This window comes from Neomonachus schauinslandi, chromosome 10 (assembly GCF_002201575.2).
Source record: "Neomonachus schauinslandi chromosome 10, ASM220157v2, whole genome shotgun sequence".
Classification (NCBI taxonomy): domain Eukaryota; kingdom Metazoa; phylum Chordata; class Mammalia; order Carnivora; family Phocidae; genus Neomonachus; species Neomonachus schauinslandi.
Genome location: NC_058412.1, coordinates 137,548,056 through 137,574,111, shown reverse-complemented (window position 1 = coordinate 137,574,111; position 26,056 = coordinate 137,548,056). Strand labels below are relative to the sequence as shown.

The 26,056-nt window shown below is 61.7% G+C and overlaps 1 protein-coding gene across 1 annotated transcript; it reads left to right on the top strand.

Moving 5' to 3' along the window:
• The first annotated feature begins 333 nt into the window (after positions 1–333).
• On the top strand, positions 334–24,592 carry NKAIN4 (sodium/potassium transporting ATPase interacting 4). The gene is given in 9 exon segments (XM_021677830.1): positions 334–361; positions 2,213–2,314; positions 8,027–8,094; positions 8,096–8,125; positions 14,902–15,039; positions 15,327–15,407; positions 16,251–16,442; positions 23,095–23,155; positions 24,468–24,592. Coding segments are annotated over 9 exon segments (825 nt in total).
• The last annotated feature ends 1,464 nt before the right edge of the window (positions 24,593–26,056 follow it).

Sequence of the window (26,056 nt, the reverse complement as noted above, 5' to 3'; positions counted from 1 at the left end):
TGCTCCTGGCTCTGGCCTGTGGGTGGCAGGACTCGGTCCCAAGGGGAGAAGGACCTGGCTGGCCCGCCCGTCAGACTCCCTGGCATCGCCTGTGAATGAAGCACAGGATGAGTTGGGGTGGGGGCAGAAGGAAACGGAGGGGAAGCCAGAACATATGGCGGTGCTAATCGGAGAGGCTGTGCCTCCCCACAGAGGTACACCTGTTCCCCAAAGCCCGGAGCTACCATCCCACGCCCAGCACCAAGGAGCCTGCTGAATCACACTTGTCCACACGGGCTAAGGACTCACAGCCAAGAATGTGTTGAGACTGGGCCAGCTCCTCGGATTGCAAGCATGATGGCTCAGATCCTGGAGCCAGACAGTAAGGACCCCCACACTCTGTCTTAGCCCCTCCCATGCCTGTCTTAGTCGGGAATCTTTCTAGATGCTAGTTGCTAGACACAGAAAATCCAACCGCAAATGGCTTAACAACAAAGCAAAGTTATTGATTCATGCGATGAAAAGCCCAGTGGTAACTTGGCTTTCAGGCAAGGCTCGATCCAATAGCTCAACAATACTGTCGAGAACTAGGTTTCTTCCTGTGTCTTTGCCTTGTGGTTCCTTCTTTATCCTAAGGTCCCAAGATGCAGCTTCTAAAGCTGCAAACTCCTGATTCACATCCAGCTTGTACCCGCATCCCAGCGAGAAGCCTGGCATTCCCTCTGATTGGACCAGCTCGGGTCACGGGTCCACTTCTGAGCTAATCAGGGGCCCAGAGGTCTGTGCCAGCCTGTGGCCTCTGAGCCCCAAGCTCTGGCCCTGGAGCCGCAGGGGGAGGTGGGTTCTCTAGGGCCAGAGGTCTGAGGAGCTGGGGGGCCAGAAGGCAAGACGCTGGAGAGCAACCAGGGCACGTACCCGCACTACTGCAGCCCAGCCCAGGGCCCTTGGGGACCAGGCAAGCTTCCCCCGGGCAGAGCTAGAGGCTGGGTGTCGGGGCTTCCGTCTGTGTGTCCGGGGTGCAGCATGAAGCAGGACGTGACAGCTAGCATGATATAAATGCTCGTGGCAGGTGGGCGGGGCTCGGCCTGTCTCTTCTGTTTTCTCAAGGCTAGGCTGCTGCTGGAAGGGAGTGAGACAGGTGCAGCAGGACAGGTGGATTGTCAGGAGAGGTGGGAGCTTGGCCCAGGGTAGGGGAGGAGAGAGGGTGTGGTCCAGATGTGGGCATGTCCAGTTTGGGGCCCCCAGGGAGGCCCGAGGGGCTGGTGTGCAGAACAGGAACAGCACCAGGGACCTGGAAGGGGGAGGGAGCATGGGCTGGTGACACCCCAAGAGAGACAAACAGCTGCTAACTGACCCGCACTGACCCCCAGGCCTGCAGGACCGGGGAGGTGCGGATCAGGAGCACTAAATGCAGCCCAATCAAGACGGGGGCTGAGCATGCTCCTGGCCGGTAGGGGGGCCTGAGAGCCTGCGTTCTTACCTCCGGGGCCTGTGCCAGCCATCACGGAGGGAGCCTGCAGGGGCAGATCCTCCTCCCAGGCACGTTGGGCTGCTCCTTCCAGCTCCTAGCGGCAGGGGTGAGGAGGCGCTACAGAGCCCGGGCTCCTGCTGGAGTTATACAGGCCTGGAGTCAGATCCGGCCTCTGCCGTTTCTGGGCTGTGGGAAAGTCCCCTGACACCCCTGAGCCTCCATTTCCCCATCTGTAAAATGGAGGCATCGTTAGGCCCTCCCTCGAGGGTTCTGGGAAAGAAGGGAGCCCCACTTCAGCTCCTCAGTGCAGGGCGGGGCCTCCCTCCCGTCACTTGTCAGCCCCGGGATGGGGTGGGGTGGGGGGGACAGAAGCAGAGGCTTCTCCAGAGGCCACTGCAGAATAAATAAAACTAAGGAAGGAAGAGTATGTCAGCTGCGGAACGCTTCCAGAGAGAGGGGTGCTGGGGGTCATTTCTGAGTCCTCCCTGATGCCCCCCAGACACTGGCTTCGTGTGATGCTTATGTGTCCCACACCAGAGCCTCCCCAGCAAGAGACAGACAGATGGAGACAGAGGGGGAAGGGAGAGAGCACATGCAGATAACCAAGTGGAGGAGGAAGGCCTCTGACCTCAGGGGAGGACAGACAAAAAGGCCTGCAGACCTCTTTCCTTCTCCTTGTGCTTTTCCTGTTTAATGAGCCAAATGCTTAAGAAAGAAACCCCAGCCCCTGCCTCTGCCTTGCTTTCCCTCTGTGACCCCCAGTTGCTGAGAGGAATGATGAGGTCCCAAAGGAGATCCGCGTGCACATGCTCTGGGTCCAGGAGCTGCAGGCCTGGACTGCACCAGCTGTGTCTGGTCAGGGTGGTGAGCCGTCTCCTCCCATGAGCACTTCACCAGGAGTCTGGGGCTCCTGGGCCTAATGTCTCATCTGTAGCCAATCCTGGACTGGCCACCCGGTGGGCGAGACCCCAAAGCCTCTACCGCCCGTCTGAGAGAAATGCCCTGAACGGGTTTGGTGCCTGTTCCATGTGTGGCCCTGGCAGGCGCTGAGGTTTACACCCTCCACTGCCTGCACCGTGTGAGCAGCCCGAGGAGCTGGGAGCTGTTCCTGGGCCGGGAGACCTCCCGGGGGCTCGTGAGAGCAGCCGTCTGGGACTCAGGCGTGAGCCCAGCCGCACTACCACAAGGGTCTGTGACAACGTGCCATGGCACGCAGGCCTGGGGACGGCTGGGGTGGGATTGCAGTGCTGGGGCCTCGCTGGGGGATAGACGAGGCAAACTAGGCAGCCCCAGGGTCTGAGCTGCAGACTGGAGTTGGTGTGGCCCAGAACCCACTCCTGCCCAGGGCCAAGGGAGGAGCCCCCGGAGCCCCAGCTGCTCCTGGGGCCACTGTGCTCTCTGCAAAAGCCCTCTCCAAGTTTGCTCCAGTTTATGGTCCCCTCTTCCCAGAGGCTGAGAGCTGGTGGGCAGGGAGGCTCTGGCCAGCCCGCGGGGAGGCTGCACCAGGACCCCAGGGCCTGCAAAGCACCAGAAACGGAGGTCCACCAGCTCCGGGTCTTGGCCTTCTGCTGTCTGCCAGCAGAGCTATGCAGGATACAGGCTGGGCCGGCCCGAGGTGCAGAGAAGGCTGGGGCAGCAGAAGGCTCAGCCAGGACCGGGGCCACAGTCCCCACCACACCTGGTGCCCGGAAATTGGCCTGGACCGTCAGGGCCAGGGCCAGAAGGGGAAGGAGTGGGTTCTCCAGCAAGAGACTGGGGGTCAGTGCACGGGGAGGTGGAGAAGGAAATCAGCGGAGTTGTGGTGGAGAGGGGGTTTCCCCAGTTAGCAGCCACCGTCGGGGAGAGACTGCCGCATTTGTGTGTGCAAACCTCTGTGATCTTGCTTATCAAGGCCCCTGAGCCAGGCCCGGGAGCTCAGAGCTCAGAATTCCAAGGATCCAGTGGCTTGGAGGGGGCATGACGGCATCTACTCCGAGGGACCAGGGAGCAGGAATGTGGCCTGGGGCCATCCGGGGGTGAAGCTCCCCTGAGAGAGCCTTTGGCAACTGTAGGCACCCCCAAGAAGGCTCCCAGGGCACAAGCCCGCCCACACGGGAAACACATCCCATGCTGTTGGTGCAGTGGGGATGACCTTCCCTTCAGGACGGGGTTCTCTATGCTCTTCCGCAGTCAGCTGGAAACCAGCGAATGCCATTATCTCTCAAAGGAAGAACGGAATCAACACCACCACCCATTGGGCCGCCTTTGATCTGGTCAGGAGGAAGGGGCCAAGCTGCCTACCCCGTGTGGTTCTGGGGATCAGCCTCTGTTTTTCTGGGAGTGTCTGTTGATAGTTAGAAATTTCTCCCAGTTCCATCTGAAAACATTTGTGCGCGTGGCAATTTCCAGGACTCTGGGCTTGTGGAAACATCACATGTTATGATAGCGAAGAGGTTCCTGCAGCCCTGATGTGAGCTGACCCCACATGGGCCCCCAGGTGTGGGGGCTTTCCCTGTTGTTTCTGGTGCAGGGTGGGAGGGGTCCGGGAGAGCATCCCAGAACCTCAATCCGGCCTCTCTAAGTGTAGCCGTTGACTGGTAGCCCCCAAAAGATATGTTCCTAATGCCTGGAGCCTGTGGGTGTGACCTTTTTAGGAAAAAGACCTTTGTAGGTGTGACTGAAATAGGGACCCTGATATGGGATTGTCTTGGGTTCCCTGGGGGGGCCTACGTAGTGTCTCAAGTATCCTTATAAGGGACACGCAGGGCAGAGACAGAGAGGAAATGCCACCTGAGGACAGAGGTGGAAGGTCACGGCCACAAGCCCAGGGCCTTGTAACCACAAGCCCTGGAAGTCCAGGCTAGATCCCCTGGAGCTCGGGAGGGAGCACAACCCTACCGACACCTTGATTTTGGACTTCCGGCCTCTGGGTCTGTGTGGGAATAAAGTTCTGCTGTTTCAAGCCCTCAAGTTGGTAGTAAATGGTTACAGCTGCATAGCAAGTGAATACACAGGTTTACTCAGGAGGAAAAGGAAAGCACACATGTAGTCCTGGGCTGAAGAGCTGTGGCGTCCCCCAGCTCCCCACCTGGAGACTCCCCCCAGGAAGAAACAGGCCCACACGCATTGCAGTGTCTGGCTCTCACCCCTGGAAGTCAGGGGCACCCCCCCCACCGCTGTCCTAGCCCCCCCCGCAGCCCCCAGTGACAGGCAGCGGTGACATCCCCGGCCTCGTTCTGATGACTGAGTCCTTTGGGTGGGTGTGGGGCTCCTGTCTACCCTGCCAGCCCCTCGCCCCTTGCACAGGCTGGAGGGGCGCCTGGGGACAGCCCATCTCTCTGTTTTGGTTATGGCTCACCATAACCACTTTCCGGCTGCCCTGAATCTGACGGGGGCGAGGCAGGTGGGGGCTCTGACTGCTGTCTTCTCCGGGAGTCTCTGCAGAAGGAGGCTTGGCACTGCTCAGCTTTCCAGATCCCTAACGCTCAGCCAGCAGCACATGGAGTGAGGAGCGAGATCTCACCGCCCCGAGGAGGCTGCACCCCAGCACTGCACAGTGCTGCCCACTGCGTGACCTGGCCCCGTCACAGCCTTCTTATCTATGAGGTGGGTGACTCTGCACCCTGGAGGTCCCACTGCCTGCCACAGCAGCATGCACTCGACCATGGCAGGTGCACGCCGTCGATCCTGTGCAGACCCCACATGTCAGAGCTCACAGTCCCAGTTGCTCTGTCCGACCCCCGTCTTCCCCCCCCCCCCCCCCGCGACAAGGACTGCGGCTTCGGGAACAGGCGCTAGCCACCACCTCTGATACTCCGTGGCCCCCGCAGGAGGAGGCTGGCCCAGTTCCATCCTCGACTGGTGTCTGATCCCGGGAGGAAGAGCCGACAGGGGCCATGACTGGTTTCACGTGCTGTGATGTTTTCCGTGTTCGTGCACAGTGTCGTGTGCATCACGACCAGACTCCTACGGACACCTGAGTGATACTCCATTGTATGCATAGACCACACTTTTATGTTGGGACACTCAGGCTGTTTCCTCTCTGGGCTCTTACGAATGACACGGCTACAAACAGGGTGCACGAGCTCTCCCCGCCCCGGCCGAGCTGTTTCTTCTGGGCATGTCCCTGGAATTGCTGGTTCCTATGGTAACTATACGTCAGCCTTTCCAGGAGCTTTCCAGACGGTTTTCCATGGTGGCTGTGCCCATTCACATCCCGCGCAGCACATGGAAGGATGGATTCCAGCCACCCTGGTGGGTGTGAAGTGGTGTTTCCTGCGGTTTTGACTTGCATTTCCCTTTCCAGGTGCTTGCTGGGAACTATAGATGCTTCGCTGGCCTCCTGTGTGGGCCTTGGGCTGTCCCGTCTCTTGTCTGCAGATGGGACAGTGTCAGCCATCGCCCACACATGGGTGCAGATGGGAGAACGTAACCGGGAGAGATATTCCGGGAAGCCAAGGAACCAAGGGCTCACACGCTGTCAGCTGGTGACCAGATCTGCCATCCCGCCCCCCAGGAGCATACATCGCACTTTCCTTTTGATAAAATCGAGACCACATTTTACAGCAGCGAGGACTATCCTAGGAGACATTTGTCCATGTCTGGAAACATTTTTGATTGTCATGACCGGTGGGATGCCATGGTATCTAGTGGGAAGAGCCCAGGGATGCTGCTGGAGCCCCATAGTGTCCAGCCCCCCATAGCACAGAGTCATTGTCCCTTCATGCCTGCGATGCTGATTTTGAGTCCCCATTGCATGTAATATTTTCCCACCTATTCTTTTCACTGAATAATCTTTTATGAACATCTTCCTAGGAAGTCCCTTCGTTCAGGGTGTTCTAAAGGTCAAGTCTTGCAAAGAAGATCAAAGACCTTGGGTGGTGAGTCCATGTTTCCCATGCATGGTCTTGTCACCATAGCGCCCCCACCCTGCCCAAAGCCTGCTGAATCATCCCGTCAGGAACTGGACTTCACATGGGAGGGGGTGCTTCTAGAGGTCCCTTCTGCTTGCCCAGCCCAGCCCCACTAAGGCTGTCTGAGTGATCTGCAGGGACCTCCCTGTGCCCCAATCTTGCATGCTCCCTCCCTCCCTCCCATCAGCAAACACCCCCCCATCTGAGAACACTCCCCCTTCCACCAAACTTTTCCTCCCAACCTTTCCTATTTATGGGGTCTGAGAGCTGCACCCCTCATTAGAACCTGGGTTAGAGATCTGGTGTGGCTTCCTCTCTAATTGGCTAGAGACTCCAGAACTTGACCTTGGTCTTCTGTTAAGTGGGCTGTGGGACTGTTAACCAGTATCATGTAGGTGAAAATTCTCGGTGCCTTATAAATGCCCTGAGTGGGGTCAGGAATTGAGGTCACCATGGGAAACTCGCCCCCCTGTGAAGGGGCTGGCAACAAGGGGATGCTCAGAGCTCCTGGGAGCGTATGCAGTGAGCACGCTGCAGATGCCCCTTTGCCTGGTGGAGCTGCTCAGCCAGGGAAGCCATCGCCAAGGGGCTGGGACCCTCTGGCCCTGGACTGCTGGAGCCAAGAGCAATGGCCCAAGGCTGAAGTGTCACCTGCTGTGCCGCCCTGGAAGAGGACCCTCATCCCCACACCCCCCTGTGCTCTGCTCAAGGACTGCCTCCTGGCTTCCAGCATAGGATTCACTTCCTGAGGACCGGCTTGATCAAGGGCTCACACTGATCAAGAACACCAGCGGCTCCCTATGACTGGAGGATAAAATGCAACCCGGAATGTGTGCGAAGCATCTGCATCCCACCTCACCTGCCTCCCTTCTCCATCTGCCCCTGACCCCACTCCGCCCCACCTCCACACCTTGGTATAGCAGGGTTGTCCCCCAGTCTTCCCTCCAACGCACAAGACCTATGCCTCAAGTTGCCTGCAATGCTGGGGGCTCCCCAGGGTCTCTCCCCCTCAGGCCTGACCCTGCCCTGCCCCAGACACAGCTGGAGAGGACCTGGCCCCCAGGTCTCCCCACATTCTCTGGGCTGGTGAGCTCTTGGTAGACCATCCCACCCCTCCTCCTACCCCTGAGTCCTCAAACCTGGGAGGGGACCTCTGAGTTGTGAGCCCTGTCCAGGAGCCTGGGGGATGGGGTGCATCTGGGGCTCCACGAGGGAGGAGGTTGATGGGGGCAGACGCAGGAGGTGCCTAGTGGGGGGTGACGGGCAGGGGAGGGGAGGGCTACTGCTTTTGCCGGATTTGTCTGGGGCAGGCTCGTAGGGCTTGGATTCTGTACTCCTGAGGAGCCGCGCCATCGCCGCTTTAAGAAGGGGTCTCGCGTCCCTCCCCAACTGGCGCGAAGCCCCACCCACCCACCCGGGAAGGAGGGAGAGGCGGCGCAGCTGTTACTTGGAGGGGCGGAGCTGGGCCAGGGGGTGGGGGTGGGGGGCGCCCGGGGCTGAGGGGCGGGTGCCTGCGGGGTGAGACCTGGCTGGCGGCGGTCGGGAGCCTGTGGGGCGGGGGCGGGGGCGGGGGCGGGGGCGGGGGCCGCCTCGGGGTGGGGCCTCGCGGAGCCGGCCGAGAACGGGCGGGGGCGGCGGCGGGCCGAGGCGCCGCGCACCCCTTGCGCGCGCGCGGGTGGCTAAGGGTCCAGACTGGCGGAGGCGGCGTCCCGGGACGGCGCGGACCCCACGGGCTGCTGCCCCGGCCGCTGCGGCGCTCATCTTCCTCTGCACTTTCCAGCTGGTGAGTGGCGGCTCCTCCTCAGGTGCCGCGGTCCCAGTGCGCGGGGTGGGGGTGGGTTCCCGCTGGCGACGGTTCGGGCCCGCGGCCTTCTGGGGCGAAGTTCGCTGCCGTCGGGAAGGGTAGGGAGCCCGCGTCCTGCGCGCGACCCCGATGGCCCCTCCCGCCAACCTCGAGTGCCCCGCTGGGTGTGTGTGCTCGTGGGGAAGGGGGGCGGCCGCGGGGACCCGAGCGGCGCGGACAGGTGCCGGGAGGAACAGAAGCCTTCGGGCGGGGCTCCTGGACCCTGCTGTCGTCGGCGCCTCGGGCGAGGCGCGTCCTTGGGCGCAGGGGGAGCCTGGCCCGCGCATGAGTCGGGTAGTCGGTCGCGGTCGCGGAAGGGCGCTGCTGCGGGCGGCGTCCGCGAGTGTCGGAAGGCGCGTGTGGCCCTGAATGTGCGCGCAGGGACCGTGTGCCTGTGTGTGTGCGCGCGTTCCCTTTACAAAGCCAGCGCCAGGCCCTTGGGTGAGCGGCGGCGGCCCATTTCTAAAGCCTGACAGCCTGGGGGTGGGGGTGTGCTTGTGCGTTTGCGAGTACGTGAGTGTGTGTGTCAGCGGTGTGTGAGCGCGGCCTTGTCTGCCCTTGGCGCCTCCCAAGCTGGGGGATGTGGCCCCCTCGCCCCTTCCCTGTCCTGGAGAGAGTGCGGAGGAGAGAAGAGGTGCGAGCTGGTGCCCAGAGTTGCACTTGGGCGCCTTTTGTGTTGGGGATTAGCTGGTCCTCTGGATCCAGAGCTTTGTCAGAGAACGTGGGCATCCCTCCGCCAAGTTTCCGTTTTGCCCTTGGAGATCCAGGCCGCCTGGTCAGTCCCATTCCCAGAGCCCAAGGCCCTGGGTGGGGGTGGGGGTGGGGGGTGGAGTGCTAAACTGAGGTCCCTGGCCACAGGCCTGGGGAGGAGATGCTGGTGAGCCCTGGGGTCTCCCATCTTAAAAAGGAAATGCTGCCTTGTTGAGGTCAGGCTGGGTGGGCTTCTGGCTCAGCCGGGCAGGGGTCTTCCTTCCCTGGAAGCCTGAAGGCTCATGGAGGATGAAGTTTTAAGCAGAAAGCCCTCCCACACACAGGGCATCCTGTCCTTTGCCTGTCCATTGCGTGGGGGTGAGGGTTGCGCGCAGAGTTGGCAGGGGGCTGAGATACCAGGCTGGTGTGTCCCATGTGGAGGAAGGAAGGAGTGGCCAGAGGCTCCCTGTGGGCGCACACACAGTGCTTTGGAAGCCTGAGGGGGTGGGGGTGATGGGAGGATGGGGGAGGTGGACATCTACAGGGTTTGTGCTGGACAGATAAGGCTGGGAGGAAGCTCTGGGCTTCGCCAAAGGCTAGAGCCCAAGGACTACTCCACTGGCAGCAGGGAGCTATCTCCATCTTGGAGCAGAAGTGTCCCCCACTCTGTTTTGGTAGGAGGCTCCTGGGGGTGGGGTGGGGGAGCAGGAGAGGGGAAGGAAAGGTCTATGTGATGAAGGATGGCGAGGAGCCCAGGCTGATCAGGAGGTCAGCAGTCTGGTCACGTCTGGACATCACGAAGCAGAGTGGCCTTCGGGGGTTAGTGTGACTTTGGTTTCCATGTATTGAGTTTGGTGTGTGGGATGTAGTCAGGGCTGACTTGTGACCTGGGGCTCCGGGCAGCAGAAATAGATGTACTGGGTGAGGGATGTGGCCCCGGGGCTTGAAGGCTCAGAGAGGGTCATTTGCCTGTTTCACCTCCACAGTGGACAGTGGACGGTGCCCCGGGGGGTACCCCCACAGGTCCTGGAGAAGTTTCCTGCCCCCAAGGGCAGCAGGCTCCCCTGGACGTGGGGCTTTTTGAAGACTCTGGGTCTCAGCCAGGCCAAGTTCTAGGGCCGGGGCAGAGCTGTGTCCCCACATGGCCAGTCGGGCCCCGGCTGAACAGCAGCGGAGAGCCATGAAAGGCCTTCAGCCCTGGCCACCCCTGTGCTCCCTCTGCTGGGGGGAGGGGGAGGCAGAAGAAGAACCCTGACACCACCCACCGCTCTGGTCACTGCAGGGGGGGGGGGGGGCCCAGGGGGGGGGGGGTCCTGTGGCTTTTCTTTTCTCTTTTTGACAAGCGTGAGAGTTTTCTCATTACCAAGCTAGTGGACAAAGGCCTGAGCACCTCTTCCGCGAGCCCTCTCCCTGAGGAATAGCGTGAGCTTTGCCCGCTCTGAGCCAGGCGGAGCACACTGTGATGGTTTCCCAGCCACGCGGACGAGAGGGAAGCCACGCGGTTTAGGGTGGGTGGCCACTAGAGCTCAGTCACTCGTCTTTTCCCTGCCTTGAGAACGTGGCCACCGAGCCACACGGCACCATGGAGTGCTAGGCCTTTAGGTGCGTGGCTCAGAAACGAAAAGGCCCTGCCTGTGCTGGACACGGGCACGAGCTGTAGGGTCTTTCGGAAGCACAGCCGGTAGCAGGGACACACCTGCAGTCCGGGCATGAGCCTGGACCTTGGAGAACAGGGCCAGCGTGACACGGTGCGGGGCTGGGGGAGCTGGGAGGGGACCTGGGTCTCCCCCGCATCCGTGGCACTCTGGCAGGGATGCTGGGCAGGGCATGTACCCCAGCCCCTCGGTTAGGGTCACCTGGGCCAGAGAGGAGGCCTGGGGCTCAGAAGGTAATTTTGTTCAATCGAGAGCAGATGGTGCTGGCCAGCCGTGCCCGTGAAGGCTGTGATGTGCACACACATGTGTGCGCGTGTCTGCGTGTACACGCGTGTGCATGTCTCTTTCTCCTTGCCCCCAGGGCCCCGCATCACAGTGTAGGCCCTTCATGCTTGGGACCCCCGCCCACCTCCAGAGCTTTGCCCTCATACCAGTCCCTCCACTTGCCCCTCCCCACCCACCACACCCATCTGAGCCTGGCCAGGCTTCCCCTGCCCACCCAGTCCCTGACCCCTCAGGCCCAGGGTCGTGGGGCTGGCCAAGAGCTCAGGTCCGAGTCCCCCACCCTCGGCTGTCCGGTCAGGCTGGGCTGGGCTCTCATGAGGCAGGGGAGGCAGGATCTCTGCCTCCAGGCGCCTGTCTCTTTTCCCCCAGTGGCGTAGCTGAGGAAGTTCTGTTACTCCGCCCGGCACCGGGACCCAAGCCGGGTGGGGGCTGCTGCCCCCTGGCCCGTGATGGGGCCATGGAGGGCTGGGCGGTGGGCTGGCGCAGGGCGACCTCTGGTGAGCCAGGAGATGGGGGTCCTGGGGAGGGGGCTTTATTTCTGCTTGTCCTCGTCCCCTGAAAACAGCTCGGTGCTACGGTCTCCGCTCTGTACCATGACTCAGAACCCTACTGCGTGCTTCCTTCCATGAGGGAGCTCTGGTGCCTCTTCCTGTGGGGTCCTCGCCTGGGATAATTCTTTTTTCTGTTTTTAAGACTTATTTATTTGAGAGAGAGAGAACGTGAGCAAGGGGAGGGGCAGAGGGGGAGGGAGACAGAGTCTCCAGCAGACTCCCCGCTGAGCGCAGAGCCCGAGGGGCTCGATCCCATGACCCTGAGACCATGACCTGAGCCAAAACCAAGAGTCAGCTGCTCAAGAACTGAGCCACGTGGACGCTTCTACTTGGATAATTCTTTCACTCTGACTTGGCCTTTGTTAGCTGTGACCCTGTCTTGGTTCAGGTGGTGGGAGGAGGAGGCCCCAAGCCTGAAGCTTTCTTTCGTTCCCATGTTGGTGGTGCTGTGAGGTGGGCCCCAGCTCCTGTCCGGGTGAGGCTGCAGTGAGGATGCCCGGGATGACGCTCTTCTCGGAGAGACTCAAGCAGTTCTGCGCTGAGCTTTTGTTTTCAAGCTGTAGCGTCCAGAGGGGCACGCGGATCCAGATGCTCTTTCCTGATGGGGTCGATGAACCTCCGTCACGGTGGAGGTGGCCCTCTGAGTGGGTGCCGTGCTGGCTGGGTCCTGCGCCCCGTGCCCCCGTCCTGGCCAGTGTGGATGTCCCAGGGCAGCTTCTCTGTCCTTCTGACTCAGCCTTGAACTGCAGCCAGGACATCCTGCCTCGTGGAAGGGGTGGCTATGCCCCTGGCCTCTGAGACCGGGACTGGCTGCCCCAGAGTGACCTGGAGATCCTGGGGGGGCCTCTGAGAGCGAGAGGTGCAGCATGCCAAGGGCCGGTGCTGCTCCACAGACCTGGGAAGGCCGGAAGGAGGTGGACTGCCCCCCACAGCCGGCCCTGGGGGCCGGGAAGGGGGCTGGAGCATTGCTGGAGGAAGGCTTGAAGCCCATGAGCCATGCACACGGGGAGTGGTGCGTACACACATGTGTGCGTGTTGGGGGAGTGGGGGTGGGTGTGGGGGCCCCATGTTTTGAAAAGATCAGTGCAGGCTTTGGGAGCCAGTGAAGCGTGAGCGTTTTCTTTGTCCTGAACTGAAAAGAAGGCTACGGGAAGGGTGGGAGGCAGGAGGCCAGGCAGCAGCTGGTGAGCAGACTGTGCCCCCGGGGCCACTTTCTCTGTGGGGGAAGGACGGCTTGGAGGCCCTGGTGAGTGTCCCTCCCTCAACCGCGGGCTCGTGCCACGGATGGATGCCCTGGAAGGGGACAGACAGACAGACTTGCATGAGCACACCGTGGCAAAGCTGACGGCAGAGTCCACGTGGTGAAGGTGGCCGTCCCGTGGGCAGCTGGGTCTCTGTGAGTCCTGCCCGGCGTGCCCACGGCCCTGAGTCAGCCCTCCTCCCCCGTTCCTGACCTGCTAGTGCCCTCCGACCTCCGTCCCCTTCCTGGGAGGCCACCAGGCAGGAACACCCCTAGCCCCAGGGATGTCCCCTGGGGTCCACAACCGTGGGCACAGAGGACACAGGGCGCGGTCGGGGAGGCCACAGTCAGACAGCATCAGACGGGGGACAGGGGCCCACAGTCTTCCCAGCAGCTGCCCAGCCCCCTCCTCTTCGCTCTGAGGGCATTCCAGTGAGGGGAGGGGCCAGGCCCAGGGGTCCTAGCTGCCCACTGGGGACTCGAGCTCCGACTGAAGCTTTCTTAACCACAGAGACGGCGCCGCACACCCTTCCAGAACTTTACTGAGCATTCGAGACGGTGTTGGTAATAGACCACTCATTCTCTGCACAGCAAGCGGGGGGCGGGGGGGTGGTCTAGTGACCTGCTGGACCCTGGGTACGCCCGCTGGGCATTGAGAGCAAAGTAGGAGACAAAAGGTGGGGGCTTGGCTGGCCCTGGTTCTCCTTGGAGACCGTCCGCGTCTTGGGAGACAATGCCCATCACCTCCTGGCCAAGCCGCCCAGCCTCAGGGGCTGGTCTGGAGCAGCCCACCCACGGCAGGCCTGTGGGGCGGGAGGGCTGTGGCATGCAGGAAAGCGGCCCAGAGCCTGGCGGGTGCCCTGCCCGCGGGCCCGCTCCCCAGTCCCCACTCCCAGCTGTCTCCTAGGACGGACCAGCCTCTGCAGGGCATACTTGGAATGTCCCCCTGCCAGAGTCCTCCTGGAAATATCCGCCACCCCTTTGGGGCATACACAGCGGCCAGCAGGGCCCAGGATGCACCCACAGCAGCTGTTTCCGGGGCAGGTCGGGGTCCTGTGAGGAGCCAGGGTGGAGGCAGGGCCAGGCGCTCCTGCAGGAGTGCAGGTGTGAAGTCCACGAAGGTCCACCCTGCCAGGCTCTGTCTGTCCCTCGCTGCGGTGCAGGGCAGTGTGGGGCCTGGAGGCCTGTCCGGCCCGCTCGCTCGTGGTTCCAGCCCACCCAGCCTGTGGGAGGGACCTGAGGGCGGCTTGCTCGGAGGGGCTCTCCTCGAGGAGTCAGCAGGCGGCCCCCACGCAGCCCACCCAGCTGAGCTAGCTCTGGGTGGGGGACTGGCTCTCCCCGTGCCGATGGTGTGCTGGTGAGTGGGGCGCAGGGGGATCGCGGAGTGCAGCCAGGAGCCCTGCCAGGATGCCGCCCCTTCGCTGCTGCTGTCCCTTCCAGGACATGGCCAGTCCCCTCCAACCCCTGCTGGACGCACCTTGTCTTGCACATGGACGGGAAGGTGCCGGCTCGGGTGCAGTGGATTTGGCCGTGTTTTCTGCCAGTGTATACGGTCCTGGTTTCTCCTGGTGATGGGCCAGGTCCACAGAACGCGTGAACGAATGCGTGAACGCGTGGGTGCGTTCTGGAGTCGTGACTGCAATCAGAGCCAGCAGGTCTCCCCTGCGGATTAAATATCACCTTCCTGCGCTGCCTGGCTGGCTTGGTCGGGAGAGCATGTGACTGATGCCCTCAGGGTCGTGAGCCCCACGCCGGGTGTAGAGATCACTAACAAAACAAAGACACAGACCTTAAAAACAATCGAGCTCCCCAGATGTCTCTGAGTGCCTCCAGTTGGTCCTCTGTTGGCCGTGCCTGCAGGGCTGGAGGGCGGGAATCCACCACAGTCCGTGGAGTGAGGACAGAGCCCAGTAGACGGGGAGGGTGCTGACCTGAAGGCCACAGAGCCTCAGCGTCCACTTCCTGCCAAGAGTGCCCCAGAGCCACGTGACTTGGCCTCAGGCATCCTGCCCTGGGTTGGTGGTTGGGCCTGCAACCACGTGAGTCAGAGCGGCCCGGCATTCCCACGCTTGGGTTGAGGGAGTCCAGGATGGAGGGGATGGTGCTTGCCCAAAGAGGGCCTTTCAAGGCAGAAGGGACACCCCAAGGTGAGGCTTGGGGGCCAGATGCATTTGGAGATTTTTGTTGGAGGGCCCAAGACCATAGCAGATGCTGGGTGGTGGTGATTGGGTGGGAGAGGCAGGCCCGGGGGCGCCCTCGGGGGCCCGCTGCCCCTCAACTGTCCACTACCCCTAGGTCACTGCCTTGGAGCGGCAGGTATTCGACTTTCTGGGCTATCAGTGGGCACCCATTCTGGCCACCTTCGTCCACATCGTCATGGTCATCCTGGAGCTCTTGGGCACCATCCAGTACTGGCCTTGCTACATTGTGGTGGTGAGTTCATTGTGCTCCTGCACCCCTCCCACGGGCAGGTGGGGCGGGATGACCAGCACGGGGGCCTTGGGCGGCATCATGTCCTAGAAACCACCAGAACATCCCGGGAAGTCCGGGATTCAGCCACTCCACCCTGAGACCTGTCCTGGGGTGGGCTCGGGGAAGTCCTCCTCCAAACGGAGCATGCTGGCTGCCAGACTTGGGGAGCAGAGTCCCTCCGGTTCAAGTCTCCTCCAAGGGTGCTCTGAGTTCACCTTCTCCACCTCTCCCGTCTCTTAACTTTCTAGTATGCCCTGGGGGTGGCCATCTGGGTCACCTGGAATGTCTTCATTATCTGCTTCTACCTGGAAGTGGGGGGACTCTCAAAGGTGAGTAAGTCGAGGGGTTGTGGCCAGGCCCCCGTGAGCATTACATGCATCTGCTTGTTGGTCACTGTCTCCCCCATGGTCTGTTCCTGGCTCTGGCCCTGGCACCCAGGACAGCCCTGGCCCACAGGAGGGACTCAGTAAAGGTTTGGGGAAGACTAGTGATTTAATGGGTCGACAGGGGACTGTGGGCACTGGTGGGCAGTGGCCTTGGAGGAGGGGCCCTGGAGCCAGGGCAGTGCCGGACAGGAGAGGCAGGGCTGGGGGCCAGGGAGCAGAAGGACCAGGGCTGCGAGGGTGCAGGTGGGAACACCTCTAGGGAGCCAGGCTCTTTCAAATGCTGGTAAAGCCCACCGGTCTCTCCCGTGGAGGCAGGGGCCCACATCCGAGCCATGGTTTGCGGGGAGTGTTGGTGGTGAACAAATCCCGAGCGGTGGTTTTGGGCACTTTGTCCATGAGGTTTTATTTCACTGTTGCCTGAAGCTCCGAGCCAGGGACGCGGGTGCGGTTTGACTCCGCTCTGTGGGGTCACACCTGGGGCAGCAGGGTAGGGAAGACAGACGTTAGTTCAAACACCTAAAATGGCAGCCATGGCCAAAGCCGTGAAGGAGGGGCCCGGAGCACCGTGAGAACACACCTCCAGGGTCTGACCTGGGCAGGGAGGCCTTCCTGGAGGAGGGGGTGTGAGCCGGGTAGGGGGCCAGGGCAAGCAAAGGGAGGCCTGCTTGCAGGGGAGTGGCTGAGAGGGCCTTGGGGTCCCTGCCTCCATTGGGGGGCCCACACTGGACTGTGACGGGTGGGTGGGCAGGGTCCCTGCTGCTCACCTGCTCCCATGCTCACCCCCAGGACAGCGAGCTCCTGACTTTCAGCCTCTCCCGGCACTGGCCCTGGTGGTGTGAGCACGGCCCGGGCTGCCTGCGTGAGGAGCCAGAAGCTGGCCTGGGGCCCCCGGATGGACCGGCCTTGGGGCCAGGCGTTGGCTGTGTGGAGCATGGCTATGCCGAAGCCCTGCACGGTGCCCTGCAGATCCTATTGGTGGTGAGTGGGGGGGACCGGGGGAGGGGCTCACCCTGCTCTTGGGCCGGCCTCCCACTTTGCCTCCTCTGGGTCCCCCTCCCTGTCAGTAGAGCCTCAGCAGGCTGCTCTGTGAAGTGGGCTCGGAACCAGCTCCAGCCCCAGCGTGGGCGTGCAGAGGAAAGAAGGGACAGACCCACAGGCTCTGCTGGCGCTGTGGGGGGGCAGGGGACCACACTGGAGGTATCTGACGCCCCTGCCGGCCCTGGAGGCTCCTTCCCAGCCTCCTCCGAGTTGGAACGGACGCCTGACGGTCAGGGGGTGGAGACGCAGCTTGGCCGCACTGCTGTGTTGACGGGGGGCTGTAACCCTGTGAATAAAACGACAGGATTCCCGGTCACATCTGAACTTCAGACCGACACCGAGCAAGTTTTTGCGTACGTGCGTCCCATGCGGTGTTTATGACACACTCTGACGCTGACACAGTGGTTCATCATGTATCTGAAATTCAAATTTAAGTGGGTGTCCTGTGTTTTATCTGCAAGTCCCGAGCGGAGGAGGGGTTTCATGCAGGGGCTGGGAGTGGGCACGAGAGTCTGCAGGCCTCAGGAGCTGAGCCGGCGCCCGGCACCCTCTGCCCCATCCAGGCTGGGCGAGCAGTTCTCCTGGGGACTGAGTCTAGCGATAAACCCGTGGCTTCTCCAAGCCTCAGTTTCTCTTCTGTGACCAAGACAGTCAGCCCCCACCCCCCACGGAGGTCTGGGCGCCTGGCTTCTGACTCCCACGGAGGGGCTCTGGGGCTAGATGGGCAGGAGGGAGGAGGATTGAAGCACCAACTGCGTGGGAGGCCGGGGTCCTCGGCAGAGCGCCCCCGGCTTGCTGCTGCTAGGGTCCGGGGTCTGCACTCAGCACCGAAGCGCTAAGCCTCGTGGAGCCCGTGAGGGTGTGGTAGAAGCTACTTCTACCCACGTTCACGAGCCCTGTTCTAAGGGGAGAGTCTGAAATCCGCTGCAGAGTGGCACTGGGCGCCTGTGCCTCCGGCTGGCTGCACTTGGGGTGGGGCAGGGCGCATGGGGGACGCAGGGCACCAGCACACAGCGTGGCTGATGTCGCCCCCTCATTCTCCTGTGCCTGCCTTGTGTCCCCCGTGTGTGGACGGGGAAAACCAAAGCCAGCGAGGGCGACCGCGGGTACGGAGCTGGACCCCCTGTAGGAGCTGTTGGCTGCAGCTGTAACATATTATCCTGAAACATCGTGGCTTGAGACAATAAATCTTTCCGCGGGTCTGGAGTCTGGGAATGGCTTAAACGGCTGCTTCTGGCTTGAGATCATTCACGAAGCTACAGTCAGCGGTCGGCGGAGGCTCTGGTCACCTGAAGGCTGGACCGGAGCTGAAGGTGCTGCTTCCCAGGAGGCCCCTGTACGTGGGCTCTCCCCAGGGCTGCTGGGGCATCCTCACCATGGGGCGGCTCGTCCTGCAGGGCGAGCAGGTGGAGAGGGACGGGGAGGGGCAGCTGCATGGCCTCTGAGACCCTGTCTTGGACATCACACTTGGTCATTTCTGGAGGATCTCAGTGTTTGCACATGTCAGCCCTGGTCAGGGTGGGAGACGGCCCCACAGGGCGTGAGTTCCGGGGAGGCCCACCAGGATGGCCCCGGGGCTTCTGCAGGAGCACCGACTCTCCCTGCTGTTGGTTCGCTGCTGGGACAAGGCAGATGGGGCCCAGAGTCCCATCTTCCACCAAGGCCCAACGTCTCTGGATTTGAGCCCTGGGGAGACTCTTTCTCCCCGCCATTTCCCCCAGAGAGATAAGGACCCATCTGAAGAAGAGGAAGTTGGAGGCCCATAGTCCGACTTGAGATCAGACAGCTGGCTGCAAGGAGCTTGAACCCAGATGAGGCCATGGGGGGGGAACGGGGGCAACAAGCCCTGTTCAGGGAGTGGGGGGCACCTACAACATGCCCTCCTTTGGCACTTGGGCGGCTGTGGACACAGCTGTCTGGTCAGTAGAGCCCAGGCTGGCCTTGACTGTGAGCATGTGGCCTCTGTATTCCAGAAAGCATGGCCCTGTCACCAGGCCCCTCAAAGCCGGGGCCTGGGAAATCCCCTGTGGGCTGCAGCCCCTTCCTCTCTCTCAAAGCCTCCAGGAGCGTCCCCTGGAGGCTGTTCCAGGGCCCAGACGTGATGGGTGTCCCTCATCCGGTGCCACCTTCAGTGGGCTGCGTCCCCGGTGGGAGTGGAGCTTGTCCTGAGCTCACACACCCAGAGGCAGATCCTGTTACAGGGATGCTGTCTGCCCTGGGGTGCTTCTCAGCCGGGGGTCTCGCAGGGAGCTCGTCCTTTCCTGGGCGGGGTGGGGAGCCTTATCCGTGGATGCTTGTGTGAGACAACAAGACTGGATGTGAGTCTCAGGGGCAGAGATCAGGGATCATGGAAGGAGCACGAAGAAACAAACTGTGGACTCAGAGGTGGTCAGACAGCCGGGAGGGCCCCGGAGAAAGGGGAGGTCGGGGAGCATCTCCGAAGGCCGGCCGTGCAGCCCTGCGTAGGCGCTTTCCCTGTGTGGTGAAGGGAGAGGCTCTGGGAGGAGCTGGGCCGGTGCCTGCGAGGCCCCTGGAGCCAGAGTCCGTGCTGGGCTCCTCCCTGAACAGGACGCCCGCTGCTCCATGCATGGCCAGGCCATGCCAGCCAGGCCACGTGAGCCGGGCCACGCCAGCCAGGCCAGATGGATTTCCGGCTTTACAACCCTGTAGTCCCCCAGGGCCACCGTGACAAAGCACCGGTGACAGGCTGCTGGAAACATTTATTTTTCTCAGTTCTGGAGGCGGGACTCCAAAATCAAGGTGCCGCAGGGTTGGTTCCTGCCAGGGGCGCAGAGGGAGGGTCTGTCCCGGCCGGCGGATGCGGCTCTGTCTTCTCACAGCCTTCTTCCTGTGCATTTTCTGCATCAGATCTCATTACCCTTTTCCTTAAATCTCAGCAGTCACTGACTTTAGGGTCCTCCTGGAGGACTCAGGTGGCCAAGTGCTGCCCCCTGGGGACTGGCCGGGCCCCTTTCTGAAGCTGCGTGTCGTGCAGGCTGGGGTGAGTTGTGGAGGGTCAGGTCAGGCCAGGGACAGGCCCTGCTGCAGGCTTTGCTGGCCCCTGGGGAGGCGGGGCAAGGGACCTCCTGAGCCGACTGTCCAACGGGACCCACTTACTCCTGTCCTGCCCCACTTCTGCCACGCTCCCTGAGCCCACGTGGGTCACAGGAGGCCCACAGAACCTAAGGCCTAGTGGTAAGGAGCCAGATGGCTTCGCCCCAGAACCTCGGAGCGTTCATCCAGGTAAGCCTGGCACCACACAACAGAGTCCAACCTGGCTAAGGTTCTCCAGCCCTGGACAGTGCTGACGACCTGGGTCCAGCTGGTGCCACCTTAGTGAGCCACTTAACCTCTCTGTCTCAGCTTCCTGTTCTGTAAACTGGGAAGCACTGGTGGAAGGGCCTGATGGGGGAAAGCAGGTAAAGGCTCCGGTAAACACACATGCAGTAGGTGCTCAGTCGGTGTTGGATAGTAGTTTCACGAACACGGCAAAGGACACGGGCAGCTCGGACATGTCTGCTGCGGTCACTGGAGGAAGACACACGGGAGCTCGGGCATGTCCTCTGCGGTCACTGGAGGGGACCGGTCAGATCTGGAGGCTCCTGACTTTGCCTGGTTTAAACAGTGGTTTCAATATCAATGTGTCCAGGTGGATTTTGGATTTATAGGACAGAGGTTCTGCAACCACCAGCTGACATTGGAAAATGAATTCCGAATCTAGGGCCATCCATGGCTGTCCATGGGGGTCCATGGCATGAGAGAACATGGCAGTTCAGGTGGCCTGCACACTTCAGGGTTCCCTCCTGCCCGGGTTTTAGGCCCTACGGACAATCAGACTATGCGGCATTTGGGGTTCTGCCCCCATAGCCAGGAACCAGAGCTGCCCTTCCCTCTGTGCTGCAGACCTCACTCACTAATATAAAATGAGGGCCACGGTTACCTGAAAATGCGTGGGAACCCAGGTGCCTTCCTTCGAAAGGAGAAAGAATCAACTTGACAAGGATACTCCTCGATGCTTCTGAAGTCATTTACAGAATTTGTGAAAAGGCAACAGGAAGGAAACTGGGGACTAACAAAGGAGGATTCCTGGTGGGAGTTTCCAACATGCTGGTGCTGGTACTGGAGGAGAGTTCCCCGTGTTGGTGGGAGAGACAACCACTGCGTTGCTGCCATCCTTCACCTGCAGGGATGGACGTTTCCCTTGAGAAATACGAGTTTCTAAATACTGGTCAGCTGGTATGTGCTTGGCCTCGCAGGAGCCAGCCCTCTGATGATTGTTTTGGAGGGCTTGGAGAAGCAAGCCCTTAGCTGGCTGGCCTGAAGTCTGGCTGGCAAGGAGAGAACCAGCCAAAGGAGGCAGAGAGCCCAGCTGGTGGAACGGGGTCTGCAGGTACTGCGGGCCTCTGGGAGCTCCAGGGAGGAGCTGGGGGTGGAGCGCGGACGACAGACAGGAGGTGGGAAGGCAGAGGGGTGGCCATGGGGTGGCCTCCCGCAGGACCCCGTGGAGAAAGAGCCCTGGGGTGGGAGGAGGTTTCAGCACCACGGCCAGCTCCGGCCCTGGGCCCTTCCCGGTAGGAACGCCAGGTACCGCGGCCGGCCCAGCCGCACAGCAGCGCCCGGAAGGCTGTTTGGAAGGAGACCGGCTTTTCCGAGTCAGCATAGAGCAGGCCCACTGCCTGCTGCCTAGAAGGATGGGGGCTTCCAGAGCAGGGCACAGCACCTTGTCTCCTCCCTCCCGGCACTGAGGGGGACCGTTGGGCCTGATCTGTGCATGAAGAAACAAGACCCAGAGCTCACGCAAACCCCTCAGGTCTCACCGCTGCTGGTGGAGGGCTGGCCACGCCCAGAAAGCTGCTGGAAACTCTGTCCTTCCCGAGGTCCGTGCTGCTGGCCACCTTCCTTCCCCTCTACCATTTCTCACCCCATCATGGGCTGTGCTAGTCTCAGACAGACCCCACCACCCTCTCCCAGAAGATCTGCTGGGGCTTCTCCGTAGCAGTCACCCCTGTGAAGCACCTTTTCTCTTTGTCCCCCTGACCAGTCAGGATCCCAGCAAGACCGAGATGGTGCACTTAGGTAAGGTCAGTTCCCGGGGGCTGGTGAAGGGGCTGTTCTAAGTGTGGGTGCCACGCCGGGACTACACAGGGTATCCCACTCCCTTGGGTGCATAGCCACCGAGCTGTTGCCCCTCTGGCCTGCAGGGGTGTGGGGAGGAGTTACAGCCAGGCAGAGCTCTTTGGAGCTGTCCCCCTGCCCCTGGGAGGCAGCCCTGCAGAGAAGGGACCGAGGGATCCACGCTTTGTTTCTCTCCTTCCCCTCTCCTGCTGGGCTCCCCATTGGCCAACCCAAGCAGGAGGACGCTGGAGTCTGGACACCATCCACACTGCAAAGGGTGGAGAATGTGGAGGAGGGTCAGGTGGAGCACCGTCACGCCACCGCCATCAGACTCTTGCTCCAAGCTCCATCCTTGGGGTGGAGACCGTTGCTTGGTATGGGAGATGCTCAGACGCCCGACAGCACGACCTCACCATCATCGGCAGCTTCCCAGCATCTGCAGTGGAGGCTGACTTTGCTTCCCTGGGCAGAGCCTCCCAGATGAGCTGGGGCTGCCAGCCCCTTCCAAGACCCTGTGAGCACATGGGGCTGTGGGCTTTTCATGGGAACCTCTAGCTGCCCTGTGGCATTGAGATGCGTTTTGCTGTCAAGTTATAAACAGGCAGTTCTGCTCAGGGACCACTCTGTGCTCTGGCTGTGAGTCAGGGCTGGTCCCCTCATTCTCATTTAAGGGGGATGCAGTTCCCCGATGGCAGTGAATGCCACACTTAGGAGGTGCTCACCCTTGGTTAGCATTGCCTGGGCCCCACAAGTGCGGAGAGACTGGACCACGGGCAGCACCAGCCCCGCACCGTCTCGGCCAGAGCCCTTTCTCCCACAGTGGCCCTGGTGCCTGGGTGTCCACGGGGCACTTAATGCCTGCCTGCCCTCTCCCCTGAAGTCTGAGCATCCTCCTGTGAGCCTGTCTGGGGAGCCTCTGCCCAATCAAACCCCTGACTCCCTTGGGACAACAGCCAGCCCTGTCCACTCTGCCCAGAACTGCCCGCTGAGCTGGGTCCTTGGCACTTTCAGCTGAACCATCCAGCTTGGCTGGCGTCAACTTCTCCAGCCAGGGCTGCATGTGGGCGCCCCCTCCCCAAGGAGGAGAAAGCTGGTGATTGGCTGCTTATGGCAAGAGGCCCCGGGGATGATGGCCGGGCTGGAACTGGGGGGGTGGGTTCAGTTTGGGGGTCCATCAGCTGTGGTCGTGTCTCTGAGGGCTTCTCTCTGCACCTCAGCCTCATCTTCCCGACTCGTCCATTGGCCAGCCCTTACCCCGCTCACCCTCATCCCTGTAGTGCCCCCCACAGAGGAAGTCAGACGCCGCCTGGAATATCAAAGCTAGAGAAGTTGCACAGATCCGCTCTCCTTGTCCATTTTACAGACAAGGAAACAGGCCTAGGAGGGGCTATGGCCTCGTGGTCCGGACGCACTGGGGCTTCTGTCCCCACGCCTCGAGCTTGCCTTGTCCTCATCCCGACCTCTGGGTGTCTTTCAGCTCGTGGGCTTCGTCTATGACTGCTACATGGTCAGCATTTTCACCGAGGAGGAGGACAGCTGTGATTGTGTGGCTGCCGGGCTCCCACAACAGCCTCTTGGTGGCCTGGCCTGGACCCTCCAGGCAGTGGCGGCGGGGAGGGGAGCAGAAGGCTCACAGTGACTCTGGCCATTCTCCTGGCCTGTCATCGCAAAGCCTGAGACCTCGCCTCTTAGATGGATCCCCCTGCCCTCAGGGGTCCTTGCCTGAGCAGAGAGGGTGGGGGGCCCAGCCACCTGAGAAGAGATGAGGAGGGGCCCCGGGCTGTGGGCACCAGGGGTCAGCTCATACCAAGCCCCCAGGTCCAAGGGCTCCTGTGCTGCAGAGCTGGTCCCCCACAGCCCCCACAGCAGCTGTGGGTGGAAGGTTGAACCCTCAGACCTGCAGAGGGATGGGCCCCTCGGCCTCCCTGCAGCTGAGATCGGGCCCTCCTGGGTGTGGTGTCCCTATCAGGCCCTCAGTGCCCGCTGGACCCGTCGGAGCAGTATTTTTGCTTCCTGCTCACGGAGGGGGGCCCCCTTGACCTTCCTCTGATTTATAACTCCAATGCTCAGGCACTCTTGTCGGCCCTGACTGCCCCGGCTTTGGCGTAGTTTCCTGGGAAGACTCTGCAGAGGACAAAGCTGGCGTGCATGGGGACTGGGCGCACCCAGGGGGCCTTGGCTCCCGTGGGCAGAACCCTCCTTGGGGTCAGAACGGGGATCCAGATTTTCTGTTCCCAGGGGCAGGTGGCTGTGGAGCTGGCAGTCCATGTGTCCAAATGTCATCCTTTTATACTGGGAGACCAGGCTTGCTCTGGACCAGCCCCCAGATCCCCCAGCTGTCGTGCTGTGTGACCCCCAAACCGTCATTCAGACCACTGCTGGCTGGGAGAGAACCAGAGGGAATTCACGTGTTGGTTACATTAAAATGTTTTGGGATGGGAGCCACACCTGGGGGTTCGGAAATGCGTTAGCTCTGCCCAGCAAGCCCAGCTACCCACTGGCTGCCCAGCACAGCTTCAAGGGGCAGGTGGCTGATGCTGGTGGATGTGGTGGGGGCATGGTTGGGTCACAGTGAAGCTCTCCGAAGCCCCGAGGACCCGGGCCATCCCTGCAGGCCACCTCCCCCTGCTGAGCTCGTCAGTGTCCACTGGAATATTTTACCACGGGAGTCACAGTGTTCATCCTCCAGAGGGACATGGCCAGGTCTGGGCCGGGCCTGGGGCAGTGCCTGCCCTCCCCCGGGGCCCCCAGGCTCGCCCCCGCCCCTGCCATCACCACACCAGGGCCTGTGGTTGGGTGTGTTCTCCGTTCTGCCATCTTCTCCATTGTTTGGGTCTTGGTTTCTTTCAGTTGATTTCACTGGTGGATCTGACCCATTTCCTCTCCACCATGTCAATGAAAAGCCTTCCGACCTCTTGTTCAAGCAGGTGTACTTGTATGTCTGGCCAGCAGAGCCTGCCCCTGGCTGGGCCTAGCTGGTTGGGTTAGCACAGCCGTGAGGCTTCTCTCCTTGTGGAAGCCTCACCAGCCATCCATCTGTCTCTGTCCATCCACCCATCCATCCATCCATCATCTGTTCGTCTACGTATGCCAGCTCTGGGCTGGGTAGGGAGGTGTCAAGGCTCCGGGGCTCGGTCCCCACACCCTGGAGCTCCAAGCCCAGCAGAGTCTATGGAGTTGGGTCTAGGACGGTTTTGTGCCAGGGGGCTGGGGGGGCATGGAGAGGCCACGTCCCAGGAGGGCAACGTGGCTGTTCTCTAGGTGTCTCACTGCAGCAGGAAATTTGGGGTGTTGGTTTCTTTGGAGAATCAGGCTTCTTTCCTCTTAAAAAGCAGTGTCGAGGACCCTGCACCCTCCCAGGCTCAGGGTGGGGGTACCTGGGCCACTGTCCACCTCCTCTCAAGCAGCCTTTGCCAGGTCCCACACATAATCCTGAAATTTGGGGTCCAAGAGCCAGCTGGGGGTCCTTCTCTCCATAGAGCTGGACTTGCTCCATCCCACGCAGGCCCTCGGACACAATCCTGCCCTTCCGGCGACACCTGTGGTGGGGGACCCCGGCGCTCTTGGCAGCCTCACCCTTTCTGCCCTATAAGTGAAGGCCCATCTCAGCCAAGGGCCATCAGGGGTAGCAAGCGTCCCATCTCTGTGACAGGACAGCCCTCACTCAGGCCGCCGAGCCAGGGCAGAGTCTGAGAGCAGACACGCGGGCACACGGGGCTCTGAAGGACTTCGCCAGGCTGCACGGGCCTCTAGGGATCTCCTCCAGCCATTGGAGCCTGGGTAGGCCCCTCACCCCACCCCCAGCTTGGTGGCCCAAACCCTGCTGTCTGCAGACACAAGGCGGGGCCTGCCCAGAAGCCCCGCCCCCGCCAAAGGCCAGGAAGCCCTGGGCTGCTGGGATGTTGTCCCTTTTGCATTTGGGGCTCTCCAAGGCAAGAGGGCACAGCAGCCCCTGCTGAGGGCTGACTGCCCCAGCCTTCCTGCCCCGGTGCTAAGGGCTGCCCCTCAGGGCGCTCTGACCTCTGCCCACCCCCACCTTGTCCCAACAGGCCTGCATAAGTAAAGAAGCACCAATCCCTCCCGTGTGCGACCTCCAGGCCCAGGGACCACCGAAGACTGTGGGGAGACTCACCTGGCCTCCCTACTCCCAGGGCCCTGCAGGTGGCCAGAGCATCTGCCCCCGGGGCCAGGTGATGGGACACCAGCCAGGGCATCAGGGCCAGTGCCAGGCTTCGGATGGCTGCAACTTCAAAACAATTTATAATTTCCTTTTTCTTAAAAAACAAAAACAAAGAGAAGACACAGAAGCCTCCAGCAGCGCTGGGATCTCTGTCACCCACAGCCGGCCTGGGACTGCTGTCCGGCGAGCCCACCCTGGGTGCCTACGCCAGCCCCAGGCCCCCCGAGGCTGCACACCCCGTGGCTGGGGGAGGGGTGGC